Here is a 22307-nt window from a genome sequence, read left to right as displayed (position 1 = left end):
ATGCAGCTAATATGTTACTCAAGTACCTAAAGCACACAGTTGGTCAAGGAGTCTTATTCAAATCAAATTCTAACACTAAGCTCTATGCTTATGTTAATGCTGATTGGGGCGCATGTAAAAATAGCAGACGGTCTACGACAGGATTCTACATGCTTTTAGGAAATTCTCTAATTTTCTGGAAAGCAAAGAGGCAAAAGACAGTCAGTAAATCCTCTGCGGAAGCTAAATATTGAGCCTTGGCTTCTGTGTCAAGTGAACTTACTTGGATCTGGAATTTCCTTACTGATTTCAATATCAGAACACCGCATGCTGCCATCTATTGCGACAATAAAGTTGCTATTCATATTGCTTGAAATTTAACATTTCATAAAAGAACAAATTACCTGAAAATTGACTTGCACTTCGTAAGGGATAAAGTTACAAAAGGTGTCCTCAAGCTCATTCATGTCAGAAAATACCATTAATTGGGTGATATATTTATAAAAGCTCTGCTTAAAAAATCTTTTCTTAGCATTCTGTCCAAGTTGGGAATTGAAAATATCTTCCTCTCAACTTAAGGGGGATATTAGATTAACTGGCTATTATTAGTTAAGCTGTTATAGGGGTTGTTATGTTTAGTTAGTTATTTTCTTCTTGCTTTTTGGTCCATGTATATATATAAAGGTAGTTATTGTTGTAGGTAGTACTTATAATTTGTCATTTTACTTTGATTTTGAATACATGATGAATTTTAGTATCTTCCTTTTCTCTGCTCTCATCTTCTTCCTCTCAATTTCTACAATTGTGTTAGAATCAGTAAGCCTCTGTAGTTTGTTTCCTTTCTTTTCCCACAGTATCTCATCAAAAGGCATCCACTAATGCACTAGTTTTGGGTCTATGTTTAGCAATCAACATGGCTCTGCCAACACTCGCAGCTATCCACACAGTCGGAGACACTTCAGGTTGGACAATTGGCACTGATTACAGCACATGGGCTGGTAGCTTGACCTTTGTAGTTGGTGATAGTCTTGGTAAGGTCCCTTTTGTTTCATGCACAATGCTATGCTATTCAACTCCAAAATAGGGAAAATAAAATAAAATTTGGAAAGATATATAATTTTTAAATCAATGGCTAAAATGTTAACAACATCATAATTTATTATTTATGAAGCACGGATACTACAAAAATGACAACGTACCTGTACAGAATATATGATACGCAAATCATACAAAACCTCTAGTATTAAAGCTTGATTGCATTGCTTTTAATTTTTTATTTTATATCTTTTCTTTAGATAATAAAAGAACTAGTATTATAACTTGAATATAACATTTTTGTTTAAATTTATTATGATTATGTTTTTTTAATAAAGCTTTTAAGAGACTAAAGATCAATAATAATACGATAACGAGAGGAAGTTAAAATAAACACTCGATATATTAAAAAATTAAAAAATCAAGAAAAATAAATTAACAAAATATAAGTAATTTATACAAAATATATTTTACTCGTATGTTAAATTTTTTAAAAATTAACATATTTATGTATCATACTGTTTCGTATCCTATACTAGTAACCTATCCGTGCTACATAGATAGTTTATTATACACACGACACATATTTATCACAATGATATATATCTGTAATTAAGTTGACATATATAGCAATAAAATCCCAAGGAAGCACCTTATATTCATATATATCCCTTACGTGTGATAGTTTTCAACTATGGAACTGGTCACAGTGTGGATAAAGTTAAGAAAAGCGATTACAAGACATGCAGTGTGGGCAATTCATTGAGTACAGAAAGTAGTGGCGCAACAACTATTGGCCCTAAAAGTGTTGGCACTCATTACTTCATATGTTCGATTCCTGGGCATTGCAAAGGTGGCATGAAGCTTGCTGTTGCTGTAAAGGCTAGAAAAGCCACTGCTCCTGCTGTGTCACCATCATCTAGTAAAGACTCACATTCTGATGAAACCACAGACACACCCACTAATAACACAAAAACCAAAACCGAACCATCCAACTCATATTCATCAAATAAGTCATCAGCAACTGGTCTCTCACCAATTGTGGCTATGTTGGCTGTTTCTTTGATCTCCTACTATGTGTTGTGTCTTGCATCAATTTTCCCAGAGTCAGGAGTCGGGACAGAGACAGTACTTGAGTTGTTTCTTTTCCTTTTTTCTTTCAAATTACTTTGTTTTCTTCTTTGTTCCAATCGACCAAATCAAATTTTGCAATGAGTAACATTTATGCTAATTGATATTTCTTGTATGTTCGTTATATTGTTTAACGTATAATAAGGTGAAGAGTGAGCACTTAATCCTAAATACTTTACATTGCAATCCCGAGGATGTGCTTTCTTTCTTGAGTATGTGACATTTTATATTTATAACAACACCTTTTTTATCAACATTAAGTAAACCGTACGTTTTCTAAAAAATATAATAAATAATTTTTTATTTTGTTTAATAGCATAAAAATTTAAAATACATACAATGAATAAAAAAATTTATTCCAACCATAATAAACTACAATTATTAATTGTTATTTAAAATTTAAAATAAATAATGGTTACAAAAAGTTTTAATTAATAATTTATAAACAATCATTCTAAAAAATTATAAAGTAACATCTAATTTGCATTGTTTAATATTTAAAATACACATCAGTTTTGCATAAAATTATAAAATTATTCTATTATCATCTTATTATACTAGTTTGTTAATATAAAATTTAGAATTTTTATATACAATTGATAAAAATGAATTTAGAATTTTTATATTAGTATTCAAGCCTCATTTTCAATTACCTACAGGTGGCTTTATACATAGGCCTACAAATTATACTGTGTACAGCATGCTACAGTGCCTATCTAAGAGTTATACATTGAGGAAAAACATAAAATGGATTCATATCTGTTAAACTCAGGGCTCTGCTATTTTATTGCGTATAAGATTGGAAATTTCAGTCTACTGCTATAATGAACAATGGAAGAATACATGTATCCAAATTAAAGAATAGTTTAACAATTATTTTTTAATAATTTATACAAAATATATATATACATATATATATATATACATATATATATATATATATAAGCAACAGTTTAGCTCTATTTTAAAATTGCACGACTATAAAATTTTATAACAATTCTATAAATATTAATTTTTTATAATTATTCTATTAGAAACTATAAAAAATTATAACTTATATTTTTATAAATTTACATATAAATAATCTGTTATTATTTTGATACTTTAAATTTCTTGTCTTTTTTATATAATAAAATTATTCTCTAGACAATTTTAAAAATAAAATATCATATAATTTATTAATTTAAATATAATTATTAATAAAACTCCATTGACTTAATTGCATTTTTTTATCTCTATATTTTAACACATGTAATTTTAATTTCTCTAATTTTAATTGCTCACATTTAATTTTTATAATTTTTTAAATACTCAAATTAAGTCTTTCATTCCAAAATTAAACTTTTATCATATTTTATAATTTTTTGTACTTTTACTCAAATATTTTATATCATATTTTTTTATACATTTGCATAAATTAATGAAATATCATACCCCCATTAAATTTGTATTATTTATTATATAAAATTTTAGGATGTTGAATTATTTTAAGCATTTGAAAAATTAAAGAAACTAAATGCAAGCAATTAAAATTAAGAGGATCAAAATTGCTCGTATGTTAAATTACAAGAATAAAAAATACAATTAAGTCAACTTAATTTTATATCAATTTAAAATATTTATTCTTATAAATAAAATAAAATTTATTAACGGAAGAAAGAAAAGTAGTATACTTATAAAAGCTATTCACATTTGTTGGATGTTATATTTTCTCTCTCTTCCCTTATAATAATTTTTTTATTTTTTATCTTTTTTCCCTCGAGCTGGTTCGGATATACTTTGTCTTTTACATTCCAAGAATAAACTTTGCCTTGCTCACATATTTTCCTTCAATCATTCAAGAATTGCATACTCTGAGATTAATTGTTCGCACCCTCTAACTTTTCACACTCTAATTGCGTCTTGCACACTCTGATTGCGTGTTAAAGATCACTAAATCTATATCCCTAATTTTTTGAATCTTCATTGCATGGAAAAGAGGAAAATTGTGGTGATTGCGGGGAACAAGTACACTCATTGTTTTTGTCCACCACTCTAACCTATTATCTTTTGGGAAGAACTACTATTGTCTTTCAACGTTCCCACCGCCCATTACATGGTTGTTCAAATTCGTACGGCACTGAGAGGACGGTAAAAGAGAGAGACTTTTATTTGCAATTCTATTTAACTTTGAATAGGTTTCAATTTCTTAAATCTTAATAGCCTTAAATTTAGTGATAAGGAAAAATATCTATGATTCAAACTCAAAAGTATTTGGCTGATAACATCGTAAATATATTTCAAAAGTTTCAATAAAATATGACCAATAACTATTAAGATTAGGGGTTTTGATTGGGTACATTTGCTTCAAGGCTTCAACTATTTTTTATCTTCTAAAATATCAAAATTCCTATCTGATATTCATATGTATATAGTATAATGTGCCCATTGCATATATATTCATATAAGATGATACAATCAGAAAGAAAATTAAATAAAAGATTCTATAGGATACAATATATATATATATATATATTCGCTCTCAAATAAATAATTCATGTTTACAAACTAAAATGGAAGAATAGAATATCATTGATAATCCATAAAGAATTTCGACAATTCAAGTCTCATTTTTCAATTACCTAAAGGTATACATGTGGCTTTATATATAGGTCTACAAATTATTTTGTGTAGAGCATATTACAGTGCATATACTAGAGTTGCACGTTGAAGGAAAGCATAAAATCATGTGCGAGACTAAGGCCTCTGCTAATTTATTGCGTTTGAGTTTGGAAGTTTTAGGCTAATACTGTAATGAATAAGAATGCATTTGTATTATAGTTGTGTAATTTTTTTTTATTTTCTATATTATTTTATGATACATAAATATAGATACATATATATTGTATTTTATACGTTATAATTTTATAAAAATATTTTTAATTTTAAAATAAATTTTATTTTATTAATTTTAATTTAATCAACTAATTTTATAGTCTTTTAAATAAAATTACATAATTTTAAGTTTTTTATCGCACTTAAAAATAAATAAGAACCATCCAATTTAAACGATTTTTAAAATAATTTTTCTTTTCTTAAAACTAAAATAAATTTATAGAATTAACGTAAAGTAATAATTTAAAATATCTTAATATAGTGTTAATATCAACTCACAAACTCATTTTTTTTTGCCAAATAGTAATATTTTAACAATAAAATTCAAGTGGCAACTTTTTTTATTTTTAGAAAATATTTTTACTTTTAAAAAATATTTCTTTCTTAATAGATTTTGCGTCCCGATCGCAGATACGACAATATGACTTCTAACATTTTCGATTTACAATTATTTGTCCAAATTTTATTGTGTTACATAAGAGAGAAATATCCAAGATATTTATTCAATATTTGCGAAATAACGTATATATCTCAAACATCGTGGTTTTGAAAGCCAATAAATGAATTAACTGATAGACGTACCTAACTTTTACTTTCTGTATGTTATTGAATTAAAAAAAAAAAGTTTTCGGGAGAAATTTAAAAAATAAAATTAAAATTATCATGTAGTATATGTTCGGTTTTCTATAATTTAAATTGTAGGTACATATGCAAAAGTTGCCATCGATCCACCAACCATGTCCACATGACATCTGAACTTTAGGCACCTTTCAAGTTTAGAAATAGACCCATCAATAATGGCAGATGCTGATGACATTATTCCGTGAAAAATGCCAAACGCCCCCACTAAACATAGTTTTGACATTTTTATAGCAAAACCATTTGACACATTTTTTATTTTTATCTTTTACATGTCGTATCATTTTTCTCTAATTTACAGGTTGCATCACTATAGAGTATCCTCCAGTTATTATAGAGTATCCCTACAGCGTAACTGGATAAGATCGAAACATCCACTTTGTTGTATGAAGAAAAGAATACTGTTATCTGTTGAAAAAGAAATAAGATATTTTTAATGGCCATGATTGATTTTTAAACTTGAAATTTCCTACCCTCTTGTGCTTGAATAAGTATACTGATAGCATTTCAATTAAAAAGATCAAATAAAAAAAAAACTGAGCTTTTTGTTTAGTATTTTTTTTTTTATAAAAATTTATGTGGAACTGATTTGAGTGTAGTGTTTCTTTTTTTGTTAGAACCCACAAGATCACACATCTTTAAACTTACAAAATTTTTGAATTCATCTATTAACTGTTACTCTGTTCGTGAATTTAAAATGACATTTTATATTCTTTCAGTTGTAATTATTTTAATATTTAAAAATTAAAGAACATTTATATTTTTAAAATAAATTATTAAGCCTCACTATCTATTATACATATTTAGTCTAATAATAATAGTTATGATTATTTAACGTTAATTTTGAATGCTTTGACATGATTGTAACACCTTTTGTTTTTCTTTGCAAAACTTGCATGCTGTCATAGTTTGCTTACTTTGCACTTATCTATCTATAATTTGAGTTAAAAATGTCTGATTTGAGTATCGTTTTGTTTTTTTCTTTTTTTAAATCATGAACCACACATCATTTTAAACCCACAGTATTTCAGCATTTATCTCCTCTTAATTTAGTACTAGTTTGCCTTTATGGTGTATGTTGATTTTTTATTGTTTTGACATAATTTTAACAATTTCTTTCCTGCGAAATTCAGGATGCAAAAATTGTTGCAAAAAATACAGGCTTTTTGCTAAATATTTTTGCCGAATTGCTACAATTTATAGTTCTTGTATTAGACTCAAAATATTATAGAATTAAACATTAAAATTGCTATAATACGTATAAAGATTAAAGTAGTTTTATCTATGCTTTAGACGAAACTGCTATATTTTTAAAGATAATTTATTATATATTATTTATATAAATTAGTAAATATATTTTTATTTTTAATATTATTTTTTATTTGATCTAATCTAAAAATGATATGGACTACACACCTTCTAGATGTAATAAATAAATTTATTACTAAAATTTTTTTATATATACAAAAACTTAAATATAAAATTTTACTTAAACGATATTAAGCTACTCGCTACTCATAATAACTTTTGTTGATTTAATATTATCTTTTTTATAAATAAAGAATGAGTGATATTATTATCATTGTAATTTTTATTTATTATTAATTTTTTATCTACAACATTTTATTAAATTTTACAAACGATAACATAAAAACAATTTTATTTTAATGTAAATACACATGTATAATTAACATTAATTTCTTCAAATTTACTAGTTTAATTTTTAATTTAAAATTCTACATTTTTAATCATATTACACCTTAAATTATTAAAATATAAATTATTTTAAATTTTTAAAATTCACAAATCAATTTATATAAATATTAATGAAATTTAAATCACATGTTACCATAAACCTATTTTTAAAAAATTAAAATTTATATTAATTAAATTAAACAAATTAATTAATTAAAGATAAACCTGGGTGGCAGCAGTTTTCGACAAGTGGGTAGCGATTTCTGGGGTGTGGGTGGCAGTTTTTAGAAAAAGGGCAATGGCAATGAACCAGGGACGACCATGGCTACCCACGCTCAAAGCGTAACTGAGGTTGCTCCTCAACCACTTGGAGGGAGTGGCGGCAGATCTACAACCTACTCGTTAAATGAAGAAGAAGAATGAGATGGGGGCTCACCAAAAATACAAAAATACAAATAAAAAAGGAGAAATTGGGAGCAAGGAAGGGAGAAGGGAGAGAGAAAAGGTAATTGTTAGCTGTGACACAGTTCAATTAGATAATTTTGTCTTCGACAGCGACAAAATAGAGAGCCTGATAAGTCACGTGTTAACATAGAGTGACAATTGTTAAAATAAATTTTAAACTTTTAAAATTCAAATTTTTATGTTTTTTGTTTTTAATAAACGAAACTATGTACACATCTCATTTTTTTTTAGTTTCGTCTATATAAAAAAATGAGTTTTATTTCTCGTCAAAACTGACAGTGTGTGAAGGTATTCACAGATATTGGCTTAGTAATTTTATCTTTACATAATCAAGAATGAATAGAGTTTATTCTGTTCTCTAAGTATAATTATGTATATTTTATCATGACATTCATTTAATAAGAGTCATGAAATTAAAGCTTATTTTATTATTAAAGTAGACTCGATTGTAACAGTTCAGTTTTTAAATAAAGATGGCCTTCAGAATTATCTTTATTACTCTTTATTCAATCATTTTATTAAAATGATAAGTGGCATTCAAAGTGTAGAGTATGTCCATATCTTCAGAGAAATTAATTAAATGGCCGATAATTTTATTAAGTTTAATCTTTCATTATTAAATAGTATTATTTATTTTGAATCTCCACTCAACTAGACTATTTTTTTTTGTTTGCGGATAAATCCACAGTATCTTTCCCTCGTGGCCTCCATTTCATAAAAAAGTCTGGATAGGGAAATTATATTATTTTTATTTTATTATAGTAATTTATTATTTAAAAAGTATTAAAAAAATAATACTTTGGTATATCTATCTTCTTTCTTTTTCCTGCAAAGATGGAGACAGGTGGGAACCTTTGAATGTCCACGTCAACAATGTCCACAACAAAACCCATTGCCCTTGGCCTTTTTACCCCCTTTTGTTTTATGCGAAATAATAATGTACTGCGTGTGAGGCGTGAAAGCTACAGAAACCAGAGGCCTATGGCAAATTTATTATAATATTATAAATTAAAAAATAATTTATTATTTTATAGCAAATCTGAAATAATTTCTTAATTTGAGATTTTTTTGCTACGTGTATCAATTTTTCGTCATACAGTTAGCGAAAGTAATTAATTTTTAAATTTTTTAATATTTATTTCGCCACAAAAAATACGAAATATGACGGTTAGTTTAAAACCGCTCTCATAACTCTATTTTAGAGAGCAGTTCCATTTGAACAGCTCTGAAAAGTCATGTTAGTCATGTTAATTTTGATAGATCTTCTGCCCCGGGATTAATAACCCTACTTTGTTGTGAAGATAATGTCATCTATACAACAATAAAAAATATTAGTAAAAAAATTTCATTCAATAATAATAATAATTTATATTTTACTAACATATTAATAATACATATTTTATAAAGATCAAACAAATTTTCTAACAAATCATTATCACATTGTAATGACATCATATTATATTCATTACAATATATTATAAATTGAAAAATCAAGTGTATATAAACAAAATTAAATAAATAAATTCTTTTTAAATATACTAACCTATATTCTATACATATTATAACTAAAGATATATAAATTTTTAATTATTCTAAATACAAATCTACATAAATTTTACATACAAATTTTATATAAATACAAAACTCTAATTATTAGCATAAAATTAAATTACATTTTAATTTTTTCATATTTCTAATTTAAATCTACATAAATTACATTTAATTTATAATTATATAAATACTATTACGTTTTTTAAAGTAAAAAATATTATTATTTACATACAAATTTTATTTAAATACAAAACTCTACTTACTGCATAAAATTAAATTACATTTTTATTTTTTTATATTTCTAATTTAAATCTACATAAATTTTATATAAATATAAAACTCTAATTACTAGCATAAAATTTAATTATATTTTTATTTTTTCATTTTTCTAATTTAAATTTACATATATTACATTTAGTTTATAATCATATAAATAATATTACATTTTTAAAAGTAAAAAATTTTATTATTTACATACAAATTTTATACATACATTTCATATAAATTATGATTACTGCATTTAAAATTTTACAATTTTAAAATTTTACTTCATTATAGGTATAAAAATTATTTATTACAATCAAACTAAATATAAATTATTATATTTAGTTTTATATAATTATTTTATTTAACTCAATTTTTAGTTTTATATAATTTTATTTAACTCAAGTAAACTATATTTAGTTTTATATAATTACAATGCCTAAACGGTTTCGCTAACTGCAGGGCGAAATAAACTTTCGCCAGTAGCAGCGTGAATCATCTCAGATGTTGCCACGTGTATCAAAATCTCCCCACCCGTCCATTTTAAATATAAGAGAGCGGTTCCGGCAGGACCGCTCTCTAATATGTACTTCTGAGAGCGGTTCATATGGAACTGCTCACTTACATGACTTTTGAGAGCGGTTCAAATGGAACCGCTCTCTAATATTGAAATTTCAAAGTGGTTCATGATGAACCGCTTTCTAAAATAGAGTTATGAGAGCAGTTCATAAGGAACCGCTCTCTAAAATATAGTTATGAGAGTGGTTCATAAGGAACCGCTCCCTAAAATAGAGTTATGAGAGCGGTTTTAAACTAACCGATCTAAGAAGTCATATTTCGTATAAAAAATTCAAAAATTAATTACTTTCGCCAGTTGTTATAGCGAAAAATTGATCCACGTGGCAAAAAAATCCCTGAAAAATTGTTTCAGATTTACTATAAAATAATAAATTATTTTTTAATTTACAATATTATAATAAATTTGCCGGCCTTTATACGTGTAACCAATAATGGGCAAAAATCATAAAAAGATTTTGTTTTATTTAAACCTCTTATATCTATTCACCAATAGACACTAGTACAAAAGTCAAATAGCAAGGACAGCATATTATTTGCTCAACTTGCAGGTGTTATATGGCCTTTCCGCTGGAAACTACTCTGATAACATGGAAAAAGTTGTGAGGTCGTGAGAGCAATTGTGAAAGTAAGTCAATTAGGTTCCCTCGGATTGGTTTACATTGTATTAAGTTAAAACGAGACCAACTCCACTTAAGTATAAAAATAAAATATTAAATTAAGAATAAAAAAATTTTCAAGTAATTTTTATAATTTTTAATAAAATTTACTTAATAATTAAAAGTTTATTGCTAACATTTTTCTACTCCACGGTGAGGCAAGTAAATATGAATTAGACTTACCTCCATAATTCAATACATTTGCTCACACGTTAGATCACCAAATAAAACATATAAAAAAATATAAAAAATTAAAAAATAATGTCATAAAATTTTATTATAATTATTCATAAATTTCTTTTAAAATATTACAAAAATACGAGTGCTCAATCTAAGTAGGATGACAACATGTATAATACATGATAAGTACTTGAAAAAGAAAATCACAATAAGTACAGTAATTACGTAATATATATATATATATATATAATATTTGAACTTAACATTTCTACGTATACATGTATGAAGGTAGAAGACGTAACATGAAGTGAAAGCAACTTGCGTGCAACAATATTTTGTGAAAAAGAACGTTCTTGTGGTGCAATTTTATTTTTTTTTTAAATTGATGTCAGGCTATTACTCAATCCTATTAATGAGACATTCTGTGACTCATTCATACAAGGAGCATCAAAGATGCTAAAAAATAGTTCATCAGAGTAATATCGTACACCAAGTTATATATTTACACACCTTAGTACTAGAAGTTACTCTCAAAGACTCAAAATAAAATAAATATGTTCATCCAGTATCTAAGGAAACAACAATTTTATGCTTTCCATTAGTTCTAAGCTCCAAAAAATAAATAAGAACACTGATGTAAGCAAATGTGTAGTTAGAATTTGTTGAGTCTTGAGTTTAATATGCTCTAATATTAATGCTGAATCTAAAATTGCCTATGCAAAAATAATTAATAAGTTTATATTTTGATATATTTATACATTTAAATTTTATTTTATATATATTTATATTAATTATATTATTAATTATTACAGTTTAGCTGGAAGTTGTTATTAGTGCATTATGGAGATATTCTGGATAAAAATTATATATTTTTAGTCCTTGACAATGCTATGTGAAGTTGAGTTTGAATTTTGAATTTAAAATTTAAACTTAGATATGAAAATTTGGAGCAATTCTAATTGTAGATAAAACTGATTTAAAAAAATAAAGCTGAAACAACTAGAAACTCAGGACACAACTTATATAAAGAGGCCTTATGCTCCACATTGGATATACTTCCACTTCTATACACATCTTTTTCCCCTTCTTAGTTGTAACCCAACTCATCTTTGAGATTCATTGAGGACCATTGGCAAGGACGACAAGCTTCCTCTCTTTGTCTTTTACCTTTCTGAGTTTCTTTTATTTGAGTTTTCCTTTGTGGTTATGGGTTTATTTATCACCTTCTTCGTAGTTTATTTTGTTATGAGTAACTAAATCCATAGGTAGGGCTATGCCAGATCCTACTGCAAAGTTTGTGTGATTTTTACTTTTAATGTTGGTATTTGTTTTTCTTTAATGTTTAGTTTTAATTCTATTGGATTATATTTTGTACGTTAAGATTTGATCATCCTTAGCATCCCATAATTCGTTGCATTGTAGGTGATCGTATCACGTATAATTAACGGAACTATAGGATAAAATGAGACAAGGGTCTAAGTTAATCACACTTGGTTCCTTTCTTTCACCCGTTATTAAATTAACAAACTCATAGAATCTTCATGCTTTTTCGACCAATTACCTTGCATGATCATTGGGATGTTTGTTTAGAGAAAAAAATATTGACATTGCATAATCATTGGATGTTAATAGAACTAATTATAAGTGATTAGCAAATAATTGGATACCAATACCGAGATTAAATTAATTAGAACATAAAGAAGTGTAGTAGGTAACACATAAGTCTTAGGCTCATCTCATCCAATATCTCTCATACGTTATATTATTGTTCTTTTAATTTATTATTAACATTAAGCTCTATTTTTGATCCGTTACAATCCTGTTATGTTTAAACAATCAAATTAAGTTATTCTTGATACTTGAAAATAATCTCTATGGGACGATAACTTAGAAACTCTTATTTCAAAAATCCTTTATTACTTTTCAATGGGTACACTTGCCTATGAACAATTTTTTGGCGCCGTTGCTGGGGATTAATTTTCAATATCAAAGAAAATCGAGTATTTGGTTGATTTAAACATTTTTATTTTTATTTCTATTTTGTTTTATGCTTACTCATTCTAAACCTATTGCAGAACTCGCTTTTGACCCAGAAATTGAGAAGACACACTAGGCTAAGAAAGAAGTGTAGAAAAAAGAAAAAGATGATAAAAGAACGACCAATCTTGGAGTACATGACACTCACTACTAAGGGTAATGTCGGGAGCATTGTAGTACCTGACATAGAGGCCAATAATTTTGAATTAAAGTCAGTCTTGACCAATCTAGTCCATAATTCCACACTATTTTCGGGGCGACCTGACAAAGACCCCCACCTTCATCTAAAAAAGTTTTTTCAACTCACGGATACTATCAAATACAATGGTGCCATCAACGATGCTATAAAACTTCGCCTCTTTCCGTTCCCTGTCACGAAAAGGGCGAACGCATAGTTCTTTACACTTCCATATAGTTCAATTACAACATGGGATGACCTAACACAGTAATTCTTAGCCAAATATTTTCCATCATTACTCTCTGCGAAGCTGATGACAGAGATCTCCAATTTTCAACAATATGAGTCTGAATCTCTATTTGAGATGTGGGAGCGTTTCGGAGAACTTATAAGGAGATGTTCACATCATGGTTTCCCTGTGTGGAAACAAATGCAGATTTTCTATGCTGAACTCTCATCTTCTAATAGAGCTACAGTCGATGCAGCTCCTGGAGGATCCTTCCTATGTAAGGGGCCAACTGCGGCCTATACATTGATAGAAAAGATAGCATCCAATAATTTCCAATGGCATATAGACCATCACAAAAGCAAAGAAAAGGAAGTCGCTCCAATCTATCAGGCAGAAAGCAGTGACATAATAATAACTAAGCTGAAAACTCTATCAAGACAAAATGAATTAATATTAAGAGCAAAAGATCCATCAGCAAAACTTCTAGAGGCCAAAGCGGTCAACTTCTTAAGCAACAACTACAGTTTGGGATGGGGAAATAATCCTCCAAATTCAAATGTTTATCGTCCTCCCCATATACAAAATAAAAAAGCAAGACCATAAGGAAAGGAGGCTCCTAGATTTTCAGTCCAACTTTCATGAACAAATGATGTAATAAATGTACTATTCTGACAAGAGAATGAGAGAGCTTGAATCTAAGTTGGAACAACAAAACTTTCAAATAGACCAACAAGCCCAAACAATGGACAGAGGGTTCTCGGAAGATGTCATCTCAGAAAAAGAAAAGATAAAAGCTCAAATCATCTACTAATAAGCCTCCTGACTTAGAGCTTAAATTTTCTTCTCTTTATTTTGATTCTTCTCATGTGATTAATCTTTCTGGTGTGACAAGAGTTGTGGAGGGAAAACTGTTGGGAAAACAACTACATATCAAGGGAGTCACCACTAAGACTCATGTCTTTTTTCCACCATGATTTAACAGGACGTCAGACTCGTGACATAAATCAAATGCTTACAAAAGGCAACCTGTGTTTTATTTTTACTTTTATTTATTTTATGTTCTTGTTTTTCAGAATGGGGTGGCTTTTCTGTGCAATTTGTCTCACATTTAGGGAGTCTCTTTCTCTTTATTTCTCTTGTCCTTTTCATCTCTATTTTTTTTTCCTCTAAACATTGAGGACAATGTTTTACTTTAAGTATGAGGGAGTTCTATTATTCTTGTCTTATTACTTGCTCTCAAGTAATTTTCTGTGCTTCTATTCCAAGGAAATTTTAAAAAATTTATCCCAAGAAACCCAATTTTTTTTTAAAATAATAAGAACATGATTAAGTAATTTCCATTGAGTTTAAGAGTCATTAGAAAATTAAAAAAATTATATATATAATTAATTGAGATCTCTAGCTTTTTGCTCTACATTAAACCCACAAATGTGAGTTTTGAGCTTTAAAGGGGATTTTTATCCTAATTTAATTGTATCACTTTCCTCATTACTTTGTGTGATTGTCCCCTTGAGATTTATGTTCTAGAACTTGACTTGTAACCGATTTGAGGTTATTCATTTTTATTGCATGTTTTAAATATGATTGAGGCATATTAGGATTATTTTTTCTTGACCTTCAACATGTTTGAGAAAGATATACAACTAGTTGTCCACTTTGAGCTTTATTAATTTTTCTTTGTCCTTTATATTAAAATTTGAAATATTTTGTTGACCTTGGGTTTGTAAATGGAGCAATTAAGTTGTTGAATTGTTAGAAAAAATTTTCTCTATATCTCTTATGTGAAAAAAAAGAAGAAAAGTAAAAAAAGTTACATTTGAATGAAAGAAAAAAGGAGTAAATAAAGTGAAAATATAAAAATCATTACTCCAAGAGCTTCATTTATAAACTTAGGAGATATTTGTGATTGTTTTAATTAAGTTAACCCTTTATTTATACTTTTCCTTCATTTTATCTCACCTTAATTATTATAACCTTTTGGCCATATTATAACATGTAAAAGAACTCATGGTTTTTAATTGTATTCAATTGATTTAGTGGAGAGTTGGTTTATTGTCAGGCCTATAGTAGTATATTTCTTCCTAGTAGGACTGAGCGTTCTCTATTTTTGTCCTTATACATTGAAAGAGAGGGAGGAGAGTAGAGTATCACTGTTTGATGATCGAGCAAGAAGATAGAGAATATAAAATTTTAAATGACTTTTGATTACTTGAACTCGGTGATATTACTCTTATGTTCTTTGTATCTCTGTTGTTTTAGGTTTCTTATTTTGATGATATGTTTCAAATTATTCCTTTATTCTTTAGCTAGGATTTTTGCTTGAGGGCAAGCAAATATCAAGTATGAAATGGTTGATAAGTTCATATTTTGATATATTTTATAACTTATATTTATACACTTAAACTCTATTCTATATATATTTACACTAATTATGTTATTAATTATTGCAGTTTAGCTGGAAGTTGTTATTAGTGCATTATGGAGATATTCTGAATAAAAATTAGATATTTTTAGTCCTTGGCACTGCTATGTGAAGTTGAGTTTGAATTTTAAATTTTAAATTTAAACTTAGATATGAAGATTTAGAGCGATTTTGATTGTGGATAAAATTGATTTGAAAAGATAAAGCTCAACTGATTGGAAACTCAAAACACAGCCTATATAAAGAGGCCTTATGCTCCACACTAGAGATACTTCCACTTCTCTAAACACTTTCTTCCCCTTCTTAGTTGCAACCAAACTCATCTTTGAGAGTCATTGGAGACCATTTGTAAGGACGACGAGCTTCCACTTAAAGTCCAAACAAGTGATTGAGCACCCTTCAAAAAATGAGAACTTTCTTTATTTTTTACCTTTCTGGGTATCTTTTGTTTGAGTTTTCCTTTGTGGTTATGAGTTTATTTATTACGTTCTTCATAGTTTATTTTGTTATGAGTAACTAAATCTATAACTAGAGCTATGATAGATCCTACTGTAACACTTTTAATGTTAGTATTGATTTTCCTTTAATGTTTGGTTTTTATTCTATTGGATTATATTGTGTATGTTAAGATTTGATCATCCTTAGCATCCCATAATTAGTTGCATTGTAGGCGATCGTATCACGTGTAATTAACGGAACTATAGGATAAAATGAGACAAGGGTCTAAGTTAATCACACTTAGTTCCTTTCTTTCACCCGTTATTAAATTAACAAACTCATAGAATCTTCATGCTTTTTCGACCAATTACCTTGCATGATCATTGGAGTGTTTACTTAGGGGAAAAAATATTGACATTGCATAATCATTGGGTGTTAATAGAACTAATTATAAGTGATTAGCAAATAATTGGATACCAATACCGAGATTAAATTAATTAGAACATAAAGAAGTGTAGTAGGTAACCCATAAGTCTTAGGCTCATTTCATCCAATCTCTCTCATACGTTATATTATTGTTCTTTTAATTTATTATTAACATTAAGCTCTATTTTTGATCCGTTACAATCCTGTTATGTTTAAACAATCAAATTAAGTTATTCTTGATACTTGAAAATAATCTCTGTGGGACGATAACTTAGAAACTCTTATTTCAAAAATCCTTTATTACTTTTCGATGGGTACACTTGCCTATGAACAATAATGTTGTTCTGCATCTTTCATATATTCCAAACTATTGCGAACCAAATGACCCATATGGCCTTCCACTTGTAAAGTGCGAAACATGACTAGCAATAGGTGTTGGCAACGATACCTGAACATCTGATTAGCTTAAAATAGATGTCCAAATTTGCTTTGTGAAGGGGCAGTAAAGAAGAAATAAATGTTTTGCATTTTCAGAATGATTTCCACACATATCACATTCAATTTGTCTCACCTCACGTCTTATTAGGCTTACTTTTGATGCAAATGAATCCAAGATCACTTGCAATGAGAAGATTTGAAACTTATGTGGAGACCATGACTTCCACATTTTTTTACAGCGCTTGCGATTTCATATCAGATAAGAAGGTCTCCTCTGCCATACTAGACTGAAGTACTTTATACCATGCTTTAACCATTTAAAGGACTTTCCAACCATATCCAATGACCAATTCGGTGTTGTATAGGTTGAATCCCCTGCAAAATAGATAAAAGGTTAGTGTAAAATTCTCTATCCCAATCTCTTAGGCCCTTTTCCAACTAATACTTCATATCCACCTCCCACTAACCCACTCTCCATATTCTACTATTTTGTCTTCCCTATCTGAACAAATTAAGTACAACCTTAGGATCTGAGCCACACATCAATGTAGAAGAACATAACAACACCATTTTCTGAGACTTTTTTCATATTCTCTAGCCTCCCCACCCTTCTCACATCTTTCCACCACAAGGAGGCATTATTAGGCAACATATTTGAATTTGGCAACGCATACGATGGACCATATCTTGCAACTAGTAGCTTCTTCCAAATGACATTTTTTGACATCAAAGCTCTCCAATGTCATTTGCTCAATAAGGACCGATTGAACCTTTCAACGTGTTTTACACCTAGCCCTCCCTTTTTCTTGCTTTTACACACTGTATCTTATTTCACCCATGGTATTTTGTGGACGTCCTTCACCCCTCCCTAAAGAAAGTTTCTTTGAATTTTAATCACCTTTCTAACCACCTTTTTTTGGCATCTTGTCAAAAAAGAGATAGTATCGGAACACTATTAAGCACCGAATTAGCAATGTCACATGACCTCCAATATATATATATATATATTGAGCACTTTAACCTCCCTTTCAAAACATCAAGTAAAGACTTTCATGTGTTCATATTGCGCGAGCTTGCTTTCTAACCAGAATTCCTAAGAAACGAAATGGCACCAAACCTTTTTTACAATGGAGAAACTTAGATGCTTGGGTTAGGAATCCTTCATCCACATTAATCCCAATAATGCTACTCTTATGGAAGTTCACTTTTAATCCGGATACTAATTCAAAAATTCTTAACTAATACTTTATAGGTTTTGTGAAGAAGCTTCGCCAACAATTATTGTGTCGTTTGCAAATTGAAAATGCAAAACCAAAACTTCATTCTTCATTAGAAAACTGGTAAACACCTTATCCAAAATTGCTTTCTTTATAAGCCCTCCCAATCCCTCCACTGCCAATAACAAAAAAAAAGATGCCAATAGATCTCCTTGCATCAAGTCCTTCTCAATTTTCACCTCTTTAGTTACACTTTCATTGATAAGAATTGAAAGGAAGCCTCCACAAATACATGACTCCAATCACTTGCACCATTTATCACTAAAACTAAATCTCCTAAGCATGTAAATAAGTATGACTATTTTAAAGATATATTTTTTCATAATACACTTTTAATATAAAGCATGACTTCTTCAATCTCTTTGTATTTATTAGTGTGCTTTTTATTAAGCAAATAGTGTTAGTGTTTTTTTTTTTTTTAATTTTACCGTCTATTATGCTTTTACAATACTTATTATATATAATTTTAACAAGTTGTTGGTCACGAATCAAACAATTGTTATCATAATATTACATGTTTCTTGTCAATTATTGTGTTACTTTACATGTGACAAAGGGTCATTAGCCTTTTTTTTTAAATTTAACTTTAAATATGTAATTAATAATAACTAATGTATCATATTTTATATACTTTAGAAAAATCTTATTACAATTCTTGCAACTCAATAAAAAAGTTTGTTTTAATATTTATTTTACTTTGATTTTGGATAAAATATCATAATTCATATATGTTACTTAAATATTTGGTTTATAATATCTTTTTATAATTGTTTAATAAAATATTGTATTTTTTATTTATTGTAATTTTATATTATATTTAAAGTTATTCTAATTAGGGATAAAAATAGGTCAGATCCAAAAGAGACTTACAACTTAATTTTTTCAAAACATAATCTAACTTGACTTATTTAAGTAATAAACTTAATTTAAATTTTTTAAAAGACCTAATTAATTGAATGGATTAGGCTTAAATTTAAGAAAAAATCTATTAGATCGGATAGAATAGCCTATTTAATATTTATAAATTTATAATAATATATTAAATAATTTTATATAAAAATTATAATATTATATTAAATTAATTAAATTTTAAAATAAATAAAATCTTAAATTAAAAACTTTAATTTTTTTGTTAGATTTAAAAAGTGTCTCTACTACATACTCTTTCAAAGAGAGAACATTATTTGCTAGAATTTTTTATATTATTGCTTGATTTGTCTTGTACGCATATGTTGATCTGCATTTGTGTTTGTTGCATGTTTGATGATTTACTTATTTAAATCAAATATGTGATTTGAAAGTAATAAATAAGAATATATAATTTTATTACAAATATTTAAAGTATTAAATAATTTTTTTATAACTTATTTAAATATAAACTTTATAGCCTTTATAGAGACATGTCTATTTATATAGTTTGATAACCTAGTTATAAAGAAATTTAATAGCGATAAAATATTCCATTAAAAAGACTAATTAACTAAATCAGACAGACTAAATTAAAATTAAAAAAAAAAGATAAATTAGACTTAATAAAAAATTTATGATAAATAATAAGTTAAATTCATGCTTCAAAAATATTAAATAAATGACACATGCAAAGTATAACTTAATCTACTTTATTTCTATTTCTAATTTTAATCAATATTTTAAATTATAAAAATGTGTGAATTGTATTTTAATTAACTAACTGTGTAAAGAGATGGATATAAGGATTTAAGTATCTGTTGAATATAAAAAGGGATATGAAGATGTAGATATAAAATAAGCATGAAAATGAGAATCCAAATTGTTGTCTTGCTAGTGGATATAATATTGGATAAACGAGTAACATTTTAGAACTCTACCATCTCAACCCGTGAATTCACCCAACTCATGGCTGAGTCTGAGTAACCTGCTGTTTGCGCAATTCGGGTAAGAAAATAACCCAAGATGCCTGCGAGCAACGTTCTTCTAAGTCTAAACCAATTAAACACGGTAAATGAACTCACCGCTACATACAGCAGGGTTGGTACTTGGAAGTAATCTAGTAACGTCGTTGAAGGAAATGAATATTTGAGGATATTCAAGAATCACTACATTGGCCATGGATGATTCTTAAAAAGAAGAAGAAAATTGTCAAGGAGAAAATCAACAAGTCGAAGTTAATGCCATCAAAGGATACCAAAATTATAGGTAATAAAGGAGGTTTGAATTTTAAACTCATATCTCAACCTATTCGGCCCGCTGCTAGTGTGCCATTGGTTTGGGTTTTGCATGAATTGAATTTAAACTTATTTTAAATTTAATTATACGAAATGAAATTTATTTTAATATATCTTATTTTAAATTTTAAATTTGGTTTTAAATATATTTTATTTTAAATCAATTTTAAATTTAATGTTTTAGGTTAAATTAGTTTTAAATTCAATTTTAAATCTAGTTTTTAAAGTAAAATTGACTTTTAAATACATTTATAAATTTTATTTTTAAAGTAAAATTAATTTATTGTACTACACTATTTACAATAATATATTGTTGCATTAAATCGGTACATTTCAATACAAATATTCTTAAATATAACAATAATTTACTTTAAAAATATTCTTTTACAATAATTTAAGAATATTTGTTATATTTTTATATTTTTAATATAATAATTAAATTTTAAAGAATATTATTTTTAAATATTTAATCTTAAGTATAAGAATAAATATTAATATACAAATATTAGAAGTAAAATATAATTTTAAAAAAACTTTGTCAATAATATAATATATTCTCTTTATACTATAAATTTGTATTGATAAGTTGTTGAATCGTTTCAAATCGATTGAATCATATCTTGATTCATTCAATAGGTGTTTTATAGACCAAAAATGTCAAATATTTAGTAGTAATAGTTGACTCTTATCAAATATAGTACCATCAAAGGTGGCCAAGGCTTGAAATTCTAAATTTTGGATGATGTTTTTGCTGGCCCAAAAAAAGAAAGGATTAAAGAGAAACAATATGAGAGAGACAGATATCTATGTTTTGTTGGGATTGATCATGAGAGACTACAATAAAATTTATGACAAGTATAAGTGTCAATAAATAATAAAGAAGTAAACAATACATGCAGATATTAAAATAATAACTAGTTATTTAGATGAATCAAAATTTATGGATTATTTGAAAATAGCATAGATAAAACAAAAGAAGTGTAAATGAAAAAAATCAAAGAGAAAAAAAATTGTATGCATTTCTGTATTTAAGACAACTGCATGGATCGAGTTTCCTTATAGCATTTTGCCTTCTTTTTTTTTTCTCTTCTTCTTCTTCTTTCTTTATTTGTGTGCATTTGTGTCTGATTCAATTACTGTGCCACTCTCATGTGGGTTACAAATTCTTCATTGATATGATTCCTTTCCATTATCTATATTTTGAGATGATTTAGATGGTTACATCATCTCTAATGGTTTGTTTTACAAAATTGGATGGTATACACAATATTTTTACATCAAGAAAAAAAATTAACATCAATATCTTTATCTTTCTTTATATATATAAAAGTAGCTGAGTTTTGGAAGGAAGTATATCTTCACAACTGCATTAATTTAGTATAATTAATATATTTATACATATTTTTTTTGTAATTTTAATATTAACATATTAATGCATTTATGTAAAATTTAAGGTTGTTTTGAATTTTAATATTAATGATTTATTTTAAATTTTATTATTGGAAACTGATAATTAGTATTGATTAAAGATTTAAAGAGGAATAATGGAATAAATGAATAAAAATTAATGAGTTTATATATTCGAAAGGTTATGCAATAATAGGATGAAT

At 27.3% G+C, this 22307-nt stretch overlaps 1 protein-coding gene and 1 non-coding gene across 2 annotated transcripts; one reads left to right on the top strand and one right to left on the bottom strand.

Moving 5' to 3' along the window:
- Window positions 1–11: 11 nt before the first annotated feature.
- Window positions 12–7776, top strand: LOC113874371 (blue copper protein-like). The gene is made up of 4 exons (XM_027512594.1): window positions 12–114; window positions 834–1010; window positions 1700–2142; window positions 7642–7776. The coding sequence occupies exons 1-4, from the start codon at window positions 12–14 to the stop codon at window positions 7774–7776; spliced, it is 858 nt and encodes a 285-aa protein (XP_027368395.1).
- A 5794-nt stretch (window positions 7777–13570) lies between these two features.
- Window positions 13571–13677, bottom strand: LOC113848599. Its single transcript, XR_003501863.1, has one exon. It is a non-coding gene; the product is annotated as a small nucleolar RNA R71 (small nucleolar RNA).
- Between the last annotated feature and the right edge of the window lie 8630 nt (window positions 13678–22307).

This window comes from Abrus precatorius, unplaced genomic scaffold, assembly GCF_003935025.1.
Source record: "Abrus precatorius isolate BTA unplaced genomic scaffold, Abrus_2018 Scaffold8, whole genome shotgun sequence".
Classification (NCBI taxonomy): domain Eukaryota; kingdom Viridiplantae; phylum Streptophyta; class Magnoliopsida; order Fabales; family Fabaceae; genus Abrus; species Abrus precatorius.
This window is presented reverse-complemented; position numbering and strand designations above follow the sequence as displayed.